At 48.9% G+C, this 13,543-nt stretch overlaps 2 protein-coding genes and 1 non-coding gene across 23 annotated transcripts in view; 1 reads left to right on the plus strand and 2 right to left on the minus strand.

Annotated features, from left to right (window-relative positions):
• The window catches only part of SLX4 (SLX4 structure-specific endonuclease subunit), a 30,083-nt gene extending 17,031 nt beyond the window's left edge, over positions 1-13,052 (minus strand). Inside the window, exons 1-6 of one of the 6 annotated variants that reach the window (XM_035266764.3) lie at positions 13,016-13,052; positions 12,588-12,671; positions 10,004-11,093; positions 7,906-8,130; positions 3,549-3,738; positions 2,420-2,632 (exon numbers count right to left, since the gene is read on the minus strand). In XM_035266764.3, coding sequence (XP_035122655.3) covers positions 2,420-2,632; positions 3,549-3,738; positions 7,906-8,130; positions 10,004-10,364 — 989 coding nt within the window. In that variant the 5' untranslated portion in view covers positions 10,365-11,093; positions 12,588-12,671; positions 13,016-13,052. Of the gene's footprint in view, positions 1-2,419; positions 2,633-3,548; positions 3,739-7,905; positions 8,131-9,955; positions 11,094-12,587 lie in introns of all 6 variants that reach the window. The other 5 variants (XM_035266763.3, XM_035266765.3, XM_009009059.5 and 2 more) reach the window with 5 other exon arrangements.
• LOC118146563 (small nucleolar RNA SNORD116) lies at positions 9,591-9,686 on the minus strand. Its single transcript, XR_004732418.1, has one exon. It is a non-coding gene; the product is annotated as a small nucleolar RNA SNORD116 (small nucleolar RNA).
• Positions 13,053-13,242: 190 nt separating the features above from the next.
• The window catches only part of DNASE1 (deoxyribonuclease 1), a 59,755-nt gene continuing 59,454 nt past the window's right edge, over positions 13,243-13,543 (plus strand). For all 16 annotated transcript variants that reach the window (XM_078344521.1, XM_078344522.1, XM_035266774.3 and 13 more), the window contains exon 1: positions 13,243-13,392. The gene's annotated coding sequence lies outside the window, so the exon portion shown is untranslated. The remainder of the gene's footprint in view (positions 13,393-13,543) is intronic.

Raw genomic sequence — 13,543 nt, forward strand, 5'->3', positions numbered from 1 at the left:
CCTGGGCAGCTAGATCCCCCGCCTCTGTGAGGGGAACACAGACTCTCTCCCCTCCTCACTGCCCAGCAGGCCAGGTTTGGGCTGTGGGGAGAATGCAAGTCACTCTGGCTGGGGTGTGCATTCTGATGACCATAGGCTTGGCCTTTGGGGTTGGGGGTTTAAAGACCCCATGGGGCATCCAGCTCCTGCAGTTTTCTACTCTAACGGCCTTCTACATGGGCCAACATACATCTGGTTTCAGTACTTGGAGGTATTCTAAAAGCAGACATGGAGACCTTAACTGAGCAGGTGGTTTTGGTGCGGTCCTGCCAAGAAAGCAACAGTGGCTTAGATGACATCTATTCTAAGGCCCCAAGGCATGCAACCCTGCCATGCTGCTGTGGAGGTACTAAATACAGATAGGCTCCCTGCCAAGAGAATCCCCCTCTGCCCTCTACCGTCTCAGCCCTGGCCCAGCTCAGCTGCCCATGACCTGTGTGCAAAGCAGTGGGTGGGACAAACAGCCATTGCCTTTGGCCTTCTCTTTGCTCCTGACAGCTGTCCCAAACCTGGAGGCGTCAAAGGCCCAAGTTGCCTCTGTTCCTGTGAACCTGGTGTCAGCTCTAGTGTCCTCAGTGGCAGGGCAGTGTGGAGCAGGGCCAGCCCTCTAGCACTTGGGTGGCTGTGGTTTGAATGCTGAGGACTTGTTTCCTGGCTGTGAGCAGGGCCTCTCATTTTAACTTTTAAGCATTAATTTATGCAAGATTTTTTTAAAAAGAGGGTCCTACACTTCTGTTTCACCAACTTTGTTGTTGTTTTTGTTTTGTTTATTAAGAAAGGGTCACCGGGCACGGTGGCTCAAGCCTGTAATCCCAGCACTTTGGGAGGCCAAGGCGGGTGGATCACGAGGTCAAGAGATCGAGACCATCCTGGTCAACATGGTGAAACCCCGTCTCTACTAAAAATACAAAAAATTAGCTGGGCCCAGTGGTGCGTGCCTGTAATCCCAGCTATTCAGGAGGCTGAAGCAGGAGAATTGCCTGAACCCAGGAGGCGGAGGTTGCGGTGAGCCGAGATCGCGTCATTGCACTCCAGCCTGGGTAACAAGAGCGAAACTCCGTCTCAAAAAAAAAAAAAAAGACAGGGTCTGGTTCTGTTGCCCAGGCTGGAGTCCAGTGGTGCAATCATAGCTCACTGCAACCTCGACCTGCCAGGCTCAAGCGATCCTTCTGCCTCAGCCTCCCAAGTAGCTGAGACTACAGGTGAGCAGCACCACGGCCAGCTAATTTTTTGATTTTTTTTTTTTTTATAGTGATGGGTCTTGCTATGTTGCCCAGGCTGGTCTTGAACTCCTGGGCTCAAGTCATCCTCTGCCCTGGCAAAGTATTCAGGTTACAGGCATAAACTACCATGTGTGGCCAATCACCAACTCTTTGAACTGTGCTGAAGAATCTGATATTGACCTTGTGCCAGTGGGACTACACTGAGGGGAAGCATGCAACAAGCATGTAACCACACACCAGTGAGACGGACGCAGTGAGTGACCAGCAAATCCTCAGCTGTGTTAGAGCAGCAGTCCCGAACCTCTTTGGTACCAGGAACTGATATGGAAGACAGTTTTTCCACGGGACAGGAATGGGGGAAATGGTTTCAGCATGAAAGTGTTCTACCCCAGATCTTCAGGCATTAGATTCTTAAAAGGAGAGCGCACCACTTACCTGACAGGAGGCGGAGCTCAGGCGGTAATGCTTGCCTGGCCACTGCTCACCTCCTGTTGTGTGGCCAGGTTCCTACAGGCCACAGACTGGTACTGGCCCAGGGGTTAGGGATCCCTGCACTAGAGGATACCAATTGCCGGATCATGGGATTGGAAACTCAGGAAGAACCTTGAGGGAAATGGTGCAATGATCATTTCTGCACACACCTAAGTGGGCAAGTCCAGAGCCTTCCAGAACACAGACTGTCCCCTCCTCACTCCCTTCTAGACAATGCCCGATTTCCACCTTAAGTGTTTCATTTGTAGAATCAAAGAGGGCTCTATTTTCCTCCAACACCATAAAAAGCTTTCTTTTTTTCTTTAGGCAGGGTCTCACTGTCGCCCAGGCTGGATTGCAGTGGCACTATCCCGGCTCACTGCCACCTTCACCTTCCAGGTTCACGTGATTCTCCTGCCTCAGCCTCCCAAGTAGCTGGGACTACAGGCATGTGCCAGCACACCCAGCTAAATTTTGTATTTTTAGTACAGACAGGTTTTCACTATGTTGGCCAGGCTGGTGTCGAACTCCTCACCTCAAGTGATCTGCCTTCCTCGGCCTCCCAAAGTGCTGGGTTTATAGGCATGAGCCACTGTGCCCAGCCCATAAAAAGCTTTTTTAAATAGAAAAAGCTCTGAGTGCACAAAGCATTACTTGGCTTGGTTTTCTTCCTTTCGTCAACTCACCTGGATACTGGTGGGCTGCCGCCCCCCTCAGACTGTGCTGTCTGCAGCCGCACGGCCTGTAGCAGGAGCTGGGGGCCCACCTCCATCTTCGTGGCACACTGCTTCAAGTGACTGGTTCTGCTCTTTAAGGTGAGAAACTGTTTCCCACAAATGGGGCACTCAGGGATCTGAGGCACAGAAGGTCTTAGTGCCTTTTCAGCTTCATCCAGGCACCTACAGGAAGACCATAAATACAGAAAAACTACCTTTCCCGGGAATGTGGATTGTAGCAAATGTGGGTCCTTGCTGACATGGACATGCTGTGGTCAAAGGAAATTCCCCAAAGCCAGTCCCCTCCATACAGCCTGACTGTCTCCCGACAGCCAGCCCCAAGACACTACATTTAGGTATCTATTAACAAAGTTGGCCAAAGAAAGCACGGAAAGATGAAATGCAGTTACGCAATGGCTTAGAAATTCCACTCCTAAATAGAGACCCCAAAGAACTGAAAACAGGTACTCAAATACATGAAACCCACGTTCACAGCAGCTCTAGTCACAATACCCAAAAGGTAGAAACGATCCAAACTCCCAACAGTGAGTGAAAGAATAAACCACAGTCATACGCCTCATCTAAGACTGGGAAGGAAACTCAGCCTTACCCATAATGAGATACTATTCAGCCAGGGAAAGGAGTGAAGCCTGATCCATGCTACGACACGGAAGAACCTCAGAAACAACACAGGGAGTCAAAGAAGGCAGACACGAAAGGACAACTGTGCGATTTCAGAATCGGCAAAGCCATCCAGACGGAAAGTTGATCAGTGGTTGTCAAGGGAGGGAGGGGCAATAGGGAGTGTCTCCTAATGGGTGTGGGGATTCTTTTGGGAGTGATGAAAATAACCCGGAAGTGATTGTGGTGTGCAACTGTGTGAATATCCCCAAAGCCACTGATTTGTTCAGTTTAAATGGGTAAACTATATGCTCTGTGAATTATATCTCAATGAAGTTATTTTAAAAAGGGGATAGGTTGACAACACAGCTGAGGTGCTATCATCATGGTAAGGTGTGGAGATCCCCACCCCAGCCCTGGGGCACCCGGGGATTCTGGTCACATACACAGGAGTGGTGACGGCCTGAGCTGCCCCCACCTGTTCACATGCTGCTCCCTTCGTGTCACGTTCATGGCTGAGAGGTTCTTTTGACAGATCTGGCAGAAGAACAATCCCTTTTCCTCCAGGCTATCATCATGTGCCGATGCTCTGACCCGGGCAAACTCCTGCTGCAGGGCCAAGGCCACCACGGCGTCGCTCCCTGGGGCAGGGAGCCCAGGCCCATTCCCTGCAGAGAAGCGCCGAAGATCCGTGAGGATAAAGTCCAAAAACAAGCTCACCCTCAGACCTCGGCTCTGTCGGCTCTGGCAGACCATGGGGAGCGGGTGAAGCACCAATAAACCAGAACCCAGCTCCGCCCTGCAGGCCAGGTGAGTTGGGCACTGCCCAGCGAGACTGTACACTAACCAGCGCTCCTGGAACAGCTGCCTCCAGCTTTAACATGCATATGCATTGCCTGGGAAGCCTGTCGACACTCAGGTTCAAATTCAGGGGGTCCAAGTGCAGCCTGAGGCTCTCCACATCCCTAGCAGCCCCTAGGCTTGGCGATGCTGGCAGAGCAGGACCACTCTTTGAGTAGCAAGGACCTAAACTTCCCCACTTCTGCAGAAGTCGGCTACCTCAGGCTTTGAAGGTCCACAAGGCTCATATTCCATCAAAGCTAGATGTTCTTTTCGAAGCTCAACCTTTCCTGCTACCCTTTTACTGCCCATGAGAAAACGAGGGCAGGGTGAAATGCCGTAGGCAGTTAAAAGACAGCAGCATCTCTTACTTAGCATCTGACCAAATGGACGGATTCTGGTCTTGGGATGGCTCCCAAGGTGGCCCATCAGATACTGCTGGAGCAGACCCCTGTCACTCACAAGGGATATGCCCTGAATGCCTAATAAATCCCCAAGTCCTTGATGGCTGTGGCCTACCAATGCCCGCCAGTGAAGCCAGCAAAATAGCACACCTTCATTTTGGTGCCCTGTTTTGTTTGGTTTTCTTTTTTGATATGGAATCTCACTCCAGTGTCCAGGCTGGAGTACACTGACGTGATCTCAGCTCACTACAACCTCCGCCTCCGGGTCCAAGCGACTCTCCTGCCTCAGCCTCCCAAGTAGCTGGGATTATAGGTACCCATCACCACACCTGGCTAATATTTTTTTTTTTTTTAGTGTTAGTGTTTTGAGATGGAGTCTCTCTGTCACTTAGGCTGGAATACAGTGGCGTGATCTCAGCTCACCGGAACCTCCACCTCCTGGATTTAAGAGATTCTTCTGCCTCAGACTGCTGAGTAGCTGGGATTAGAGGTATGTGCCACCACACCCAACTAATTTTTATATTTTTAGTAGAGAAGGGGTTTTGCCATGTTGGCTAGGTTGGTCTCAAATTCCTGACCTCAGGTGATCTACCCACCTTGGCCTCCCAAAGTGCTGGGATTACAGGCGTGAGCCACTGCATCTGGTTTGGTTTCTTAGCGAAGAATCGTTTATCTCTTTCTGGGCACTTGCTGGGTGTGATGTGAAGATAGAGGGAGAACTGAGTCAAATGCTGGGCAGGGGCGGAGCTTACACACCAGCTGGGTGCCTCCTCCGCGCCTCATATGTGCATCCAGGACCAGTGCCTCAGCAGGATATCACATCTGCCTGCTGTGGCACCTGGGGCGGCCTGAGACTCCTTGGTGAAAGCTACTGTAGTGAAATCTGCAATGCAGTGCCAAGGGCCTGCAGATTTATTAGCTCTAGGTCCACCAATAATAGTTTCTTCTCACTTCTTTTCCTTTTGTATATTTTCATCAAAGTTGATGGTCCATATTGTTTCGGGGATGAAGAATGGGACCATCTGGCATTATTATGCTTCTTGGGGTGCGGCCACAGCAAGCACACAGCAGCTATGGGGCACTGTCACTGCACTGTCTTACCTAGAGCCAGTGAGCCTCTAGACCAGAGAGTAGGGTAACCCAATGGTTAGAGGAAGGGGTTAAATGATCCCATAAAGAAATAAATTCAGCAAGTGGGAAATCTTGTAATACAATTAGCCTACCCCATTCTTCTTCTTTTTTTTTTTTTTTTTGGAGACAGAGTCTCATTCTGTCACCAGGCACCAGGCTGGAAGGCTGGAGTGCAGTGGCATGATCTCTGCTCACTGCAACCTCCGCCTCCCGGGTTCAAGCAATGCTCTTGCCTCAGCTTCCCAAGTAGCTGGGACTACAGGCACATGCCACCACGCCCAGCTAATTTTTGTATTTTTTAGTAGAGACGGGGGTTCACCATGTTGGCCAGGATGGTCTCGATGTCTTGACCTCATGATCCGCCTGCCTCGGCCTCCCAAAGTGCCGGCATTACAGGTGTGAGCCACAGCGCCCGGCTGCCCTCCCTCTTCAAAAGGTCCATGCCATGGTTCCGGGCAACGTGGCGAAATCCAGTCTCTACTAACAGTAAAAAAAATTAGCCAGGTGTGGTGGTGGGTGCCTGTAATCTCAGCTGCTCAGGAAGCCGAGTGACAAGAGTTGTTTGAACCTGGGAGGCGGAGGTTGCAGTGAACCGAGATCATGCCACTGCACTCTAGCCTGGGGGACAGAGCAAGGCTCCCTCCAAAAAAAAAAAAAAAAAAAGTTGCTGGGTGTGGTGGCTCACACCTGTAATCCTAGCACTTTGGGAGGCCGAGGCGGGTGGATCGTCTGAGGTCAGGAGTTCAAGACTAGCCTGGCCATCATGGTGAAACCCCATCTTTAAAAAAAAAAAAAAAAGAATAAAAAATAAATAAATAAAAAAGTCAGTGTCATGAGAAAGAAAAGAAAACAGGGGGACTGTTCTAGAATCCAGACCTTAGGAGGCTGCTGAGCTGCAGCAATATGTAGTATGTGAACTACTGAATACTTGTTCAGAAAAAAAAGAAACCTGCTACAAAAAGTGACCTTGAGAGACAACTTGGGACATGTGAATTAGAACTGGGTGCCAGGCACTATTATGGAATTAAGTGTGGTAATGGTACTGTGTGGTTACACAGCAGCTTCTAGAGGGGGAGGGTCCCAATGTCTGTAACTTACCTTCAGATAATACGGAAGAAAAATATGTACATTTATAAAGATACTTGAAAACAGCCAAGTGTTAACAATTGTTAAATCTAGATTGACACATAGGGGATTAGAGGATTCACTGTAATTTTTTTTTTTTTTTTTTTTGAGACAGGGTCTCACTCTGTTGCCCAGGCTGAAGTGCAACGGTGTAATCACAGTTCACTGCGGCCTCAACCTCCTGGGCTCAAGCAATCCTCCCACCTCAGTTTCTCAAGTAGCTGGGAGTACAGGCATACACCATGATGCCCAGCTCATTTGTAAAAATTTTTTGGTAGAGATGGGGTCTCACTATGTTGTCCAGATTGGTTTCAAACTTGTGACCTCAAGCAATCCTGCTCTGGCCTCCCAAAGTGCTGGGATTACAGGCATGAGTTATCATGCCTGGCTTCACTGTAATTAAAAACAAAACAAACCTTGGCCGGGCGCGGTGGCTCACGCCTGTAATCCCAGCACTTTGGGAGGCCGAGGCAGGTGGATCACAAAGTCAAAAGACTGAGACCACCTGGGCAACATGGTGAAACCCAGCTCTACTAAAATACAAAAATTAGCTTGGCATGGTGGCGCACCTGTAGTCCCAGTTACTTGGAGGCTGAGGCGGGAGAATCACTTGAACACAGGAGGCGGAGGTTGCAGTGAGCCGAGATCACACCACTGTACACTCCAGTCTGGTGACAGAGTGAGACTCTGTCTCAAAAAAAAAAAAAAAAAACCTTTCCTGAAAGGAAAAGTTTTCTGTGAATACTGAGGGGTTTTTTTAAGAAAAGGAAAATAAATGAAAGGGAAAGCTTTCATAATAAAAAGTCATAATATTTTTTAAAAAGGAAGAGGGCTGGGTGCAATGGCTCACACCTGTAATCCCAGTAACTTTGGGAGGCTAACGTAGACAGATGGGTTGAGGTCAGGAGTTCAAGACCAGCCTGGCTAACTTGGCGAAACTCTGTCTCTACTAAAAATACAAAAATTGGCTGGGTGTGATGATGCATGCCTGTAATCCCGGTGGCTGAGGCAAGAGACTTGCTTGAACCTGGGAGGCGGAGATTGCAGAGAGCCAAGATCATGCCACTGCACTGTAGTCTGAGTGACAGTGTGAGGCTCTGTCTCAAAAAAAAAAAAAAAGAGGAAGAGGTACCGTGTCAAGGAAACTAGGTGAGAAATGACCCGAGAGACTCTTTTTCTCTGGCTAGATCCAGTGAAGTGCCAAAGGTAAAACATCAAGCAGAGAACCTACCCACAGAAGAAACCCAACCAACGCTGATTCCTTCCTGCCTCCCTTCCTCAGAGTTATGTTAATAACTTATCTCTGTGTAGCAGACAGAAACACACTCATCATACCATTCTCCGCCATCATCTCCTCTTGAGGACTCTCTGGGACAGTTTCTTCTGGCGCAGCCTGGAGGGAGCACTCTTCTGAAGTGTGTCTCAAACGCTCAGGGTCTGCTCTCTTGAACTGCTGCATTCGCTGGAGGACCAATTTTGCCGTGCGGGGTTTGGAGGGACTTGGCACTGCTGTTGTCAAACAGGAAGGAGGCGGCTGGGAGTCGCTGTTGGGCGCATTCTCTGGCAAGGAGGAAAATATTCACAACTGTCTGTTGTAGCTGGAGAAATAAAAGACTCGTCCACCAGATACAGGTTAGGTGTAAGTTTCAAGCGTCCTGATCAGCTAGTTTAGGTTTGACTCACAGATGTGAACAGGACTGGTTGCTTGTTCGTAACCTCTTTGTTTATGGCAATACAGACATAAATATCAATGACAGGAGGGAGTGGGGTGTGACTGCTAACCAGTACGGGCTTTATTTTTAGGATGAAAAAACTGTTCTAAAATTAGGTAGTGGTGGTTGTTGGACAACTCTGTGAATATACTAAAAACCACTGAACCAAACCCTTTTAAAGGGTACATTTTATGGACTAATACATCCAAATAAAGCTGTTATTAAAGAAATATTAATAACAAAGGTGATTGATTATGTCCTAGATCAGTTCTTCTTTAACTTGGGGTCCACAGGTGATCTTCAGCGGGGATCCATGAACCCCCTGAAGTTGTGTGGCAGTTTTGCAGGTGTGTGCATGGGTACATTTTTGGGAGAATCATGCATAGGTTTCATTTGACTGGAAAAGCGCACAAGAGACTAGTGAAGTAGGTAAGGCGGCACTGCGAGCCGAGACTCTACCACCACTCTACTGAGAGGTGATTCTGACCACATTAGAAAAAAAATGTTATTAAAGATCAGGAAGTAAAGGCAAGAAAATCTAGAAAGAAAATTCAGGAGCTCAGAGAGCCCACTGCGTATTATATACGCAAGGCTGGTCTTCACTTCTGCGTGAAGAACGTGTGCTAAGCATATCGCTCAGTGTACCACGGGCAGCAGGGCGGGAAAACTGCTTTAAACAAAAAAAATTGGCCAGGCATGGTGGTGAGCGCCTGTGGTCCCAGAGACTTGGGAGGCTGAGGCAGGGAGGATTGCTTGAACCTGGGAGGTCAAGGCCGCACTGAGTTATGATAGCGCCACTGCACTCCAGCCTGGTTGACAGACCAAGACCCTGTCTTTAAAAACGAAGTAAGTAAATAAATCCATAACAACAACAGAGGGAAAGATGAAAAGGTCTTCAGAGAGAGAAGAAAGAACCTGAAACTTCTGCTGGGACTTGAGCCCACACAGCACCCTCATGCAACCCTCTTAGCAGCCTATCCAAATTAGCCGGCCCAGTCCAACTTTACCCATTTTGGAATAAATTCAAAAACAAGAGAAGCAGCATTATTGTATTGTTTGTGTAACTCATGCCAACCACATAACAGAATTTCATAGAAAATTCTGAAAGCGCAGAGGACTCCAAACATAATCATGTGAAAATTCATACAGGGGCTATATTTTTCATGACTGTTGTTTAAACCAGGAATCAGATGGGCGCAGTGCCTCACGCCAGTAATCCCGGCACTTTGCGAGGCTGAGGCTCGAGGACTGCTTGAGCCCAGGAGTTCAAGACCAGCCTAGGCAACATAGTGAGACCTCTGGCTCTAAATTTCTTCTTTTTTTTTGAGAACGACAGTGTGAGTTTTCACTCATTTTGTTCAGCTTTTCCAAGGAATGTTTTTTTGGAGGACTCATCATTGACCTAAACTTTTTTTAAGCTTAAAAAAAACATTAAAAAGTAAACCAGGAGTTAGCAAACTGTGGTCATGTGGCTGGCTGCCTATTTTTATAAATAAAGTTTTATTGGCATATGGCCATGCCTGTTCATTTATATACTGTCCACACCTGCTTTCTCACACCACAGCAGAGTTGAGTAGTTGTGACAGTCTGTATGGCCTACAAAAACAAAATATTTATGATCTGGCCCTTTCCGGAAAGTTTTCCAGCCCCTGATTTAAAAGAGTACAAATTACCTCGGGTTTCCTCTCTGGAAAGGTCTGCCAGTGATTCTTGCCAGTTACCTGTCTGGATGTTTTGTGCTGTTTCCCAGAGCAGAGGCTGATCTGGAGCAGAGGCAGGCACAACGCCCTCCCCATTCACAGTGAGGGCCGGTTCACTTGCTTGGCATTTGGTCACCGCTTGCTTTTTAGCCCTAGAGGCCTGGCTGCCAGACGGAGGTTTCTTCTCTGCAGGGCGTTGAAGGGTTTTGCTCTTGGTAGCAGTTTGTTTGGTCCTTTTCAATTTGCTTCTTATCTGAGTGCCATTTGAGGCAGCCCTTTGTGCCTTCCTTTCTCCTGACACTTCCTTGGTTCCACGTTTTTTCACCCTTTGGAAAAAGCTAGCGCAGAGTTCTTTGAAATCCTCATCAGACTCATCCATCATCTGACCAGTTTTAAGGCTTTCAGGCTGGTCTTCAGAGGGGAGTGAGGGTCAATCCAGGGACATGTAGATAGATGAGAAAGTGAACCTAAGCCTAGCTCAGCCTCATTCACACTCACAGTTTCATTAGGGTTCCTCTCTATTTCTCCATTAACTACTTGGAGAGTTTGCACAGTCGAACAAAAAGTACCGTTTTCCTCTCTATAATGCTTGAAGTATCTTTGTTCAAATTAGGGCTGTGGTTAAACATGTTTCGAGCTTCCCTCTGTTAATGTCCACAGTCGGGCCGGGCAGAGTGGTTCACGCTTGTAATCTCAGCACTTTTGGAGACTGAGGGGGGTATCACCTGAGGTCAGGAGTCGGCGACCAACCTGGCCAACATGGTGAAAGCTCGTCCCAACTAAAAATAGAAGAAAAAAAAATACAAAAAATTGTCTAGGCTTAGTGGCAGATACCCGTAATCCCGGCCTCGGGAGGCTGAGGCAGGAGAATTGCTTGAATCTGGGAGGCTGAGGTTGCAGTGAGCCAAGACCGTGCCACTGCACTGCACCCTGGACAACAAGAGCAAAACTGTGTCTCAAATAGTAAATAAATAAGTAAAGTCCACAATTCAGAGAATGTTTTGTTGTCCAGTAGATGCCTCTGAGATAGAATACGTATGAACTTGGTGCTCAGATAATTCTCCAAGATCCCGATGATGATGAAGCATATGTGGTTCACTTAATTTCACATCTGTGGAAAACCAAAAGCATGTAAGTGTAATTAGACATTGTCATTTTATGCCATTTCTTCCAGCATGTGGGGTGAGGGAAAAGTCTTCAGATAACAATATTGTCGAATACTCAGTCCAGCCTGGTTAACATAATCTAACCATCCTATCAGACGTCACAACAGAAGGATCTAGAAGCCTGTCAAAGCTTGCTCTTCACAGGTATTAAAATATGTGCATCTTGGAGAGTGTTTTCTTAACTGAAATTTGGGGAGCAAACCCCATGAAAGGCAGTCACCATAGAAACAGGATGATCCCCAAGTCTAGGTAAACTGTCTCTAACACTGATCTAAGACCCCTGGCTATGAAAGAGGCTCCTTCTACAAACACTGCAATGTAAGAGACAGAAAGAGAAACTATATTCCCATGAACACTCAGGAGAGAAAAGGTCACTTTTCTCTATCTTCTTAACCCAGTGAGGGTCTGCAGACTTGGAGGCCTGGAATGTTCCCTATATGCAAAGGTTGGGCCTTTTGGGCATGGTTATTTACTTTGGCACACAGCTTAGTGGGTTTCAAAAATCAAAACTGAATGACCCAATGGCAGAAAGTTACTCCTTTCAAATACAATAATGCAGTCTCCACTGTCCAAGGAATCTGATTAATCATTTTGTTTTCCAGAGCTGAAAATACCTAGAATCTACGCTGTATGGCTGGCTCATTCTTCCGTGTCTTCCCCTTAGGGAAGTATACTGTGGACCCTCTCCATCCCCATTAATCCCTGTCATGGCCCACTGTTTTCACAATGGCATCTGTCATAGGTTATAATCATATGAAATAGATAATATTTGTTGAATGCTTACTGTGTGCTTAGCACTGTTCCAATTGCTTTTCAAGTCAAACTCATTTAATTCTTACAAGAAGCCTGTATGGTGGAATGTCCTGTCATCCTTCTTTACAGCAAGGAAACAGGAAATGGCTCAAAGCCAGTTCGGGAACAGCTTTCAAAGTGGCAGGGCTGAGATCAAACCCAGGTAGTGTGATTCCAAACTATCCGCTCTTGTATTTTTATTCATCGGCTTATTATGTTTCCCATTAAGCTCAACACTTCAGGAGGGTAGACATCGATCTATTTTACTTTGTATCCTCTGGTGGATCCGGTGCCTAACGTGAAAAGAAGTGCTCGACAACTACTTGTTGAATTCATGAACTGCAAAGAGTTCGGTATAATGGGAGTGGAGAGAAAGGTGTAGGGGAGAGGCAAGGATCCGCCCACACGGGCCTGGAAGGTCAGGCTAGGCAAAGTGAATTTTATCCTGCTGGCTGTGGGGAGCGGCTGGAACAAATTTCACCCTCCACAACTGGGTTGAACTCCACATCTCTGTTGATATGAACCTTACAACAGTCTATGTCCTCCTATAGGTGCCCGATCAGTATTTACTGAATGACATAAGGGATCCTGCAAGCCTGCAGGTTTCCAGAGGGAAGGGGACTTGCTCCTCCCTGCTTCGTACCTACCGTGGCGCAAGGCTCACAGCCGGCGCGGGGTGAATGAATGGATCGGTGCGGGGCGGACCCTCCCGTTTCTCCCAGCCCGGCGACCTAGGGAAAGAGGCTGAGGGATCCGCCTGGGCAAAGGGCTGCCAAGGACTCTGACGACTCTAAAGCCAGACGGAGAACCCCGATCCCCGGACAGGCCGGGGCCGAGACCGCTGTGGGGATCCGGATCCGCCACCCTCCTCCCTCCAGGCAGGCCCGGGTCCCTCTCCACCCGAGCGCGGCTCCTCCCTCTCCGTTGGGGCTGCTAGCCTGACGAGGCCACAGAGCCAGCGAGGGAGACGGGCGAGAAAGGCTCTTCTCCCTCAGGAGAGCGAGAACGGCCCGAGATGACAGGACCTTCGCCTCCCGGGTGCAGACTCCCAGCCCCACAGCCCGGCTCCTCCTACCTCCGGCGCCGCCGCGGCACCTTCTTAACGGAGACTCACGCTCTTGCGCATGCGCTTCCCGCGCCCCCGCGGAGAATTGTCTGTGCGCAGGCGCAGAGCGGGCGCGCGCCTTGGTGCGGCAGCCTCGCTTCCCGTCTTCCTCTGCGGCCCCGGGCGCGGGCGCGCGCCGGCCGGCGCTTCCGGTCAGCAGGAGGCGGGGCGAGGCGGAAGCGGCGTTTGCCCCACGTGGATTCTATTAATTGTTGAGAAAGGGTCAGGGCGAGTTTAGTGCACTGTGGCAGCTTTCTGGTTTTTCCCCAGCTCGCTCAGGAAATGTTCGCGGATATAATGGCAGCCCTCTCTAGGCACACCTGTCTGTGGAGCGGAGAGTGAACAGGGTGAGGGGAACGTGGGGAGAGGGAGCAAATCCAGACTGGGGACCCGGGGAGCTTGCTCTCAGGTGAGGCCTGGAGGTCGGGGAGCGTTAGCTACCTGGAGAGGGGATTATACCGCGCGTGCCGCGGCCTGGAGGGATGCCCGAACTCTTAG

This window comes from Callithrix jacchus, chromosome 12 (assembly GCF_049354715.1).
Source record: "Callithrix jacchus isolate 240 chromosome 12, calJac240_pri, whole genome shotgun sequence".
In the NCBI taxonomy this organism is placed as follows: Eukaryota; Metazoa; Chordata; class Mammalia; order Primates; family Cebidae; genus Callithrix; species Callithrix jacchus.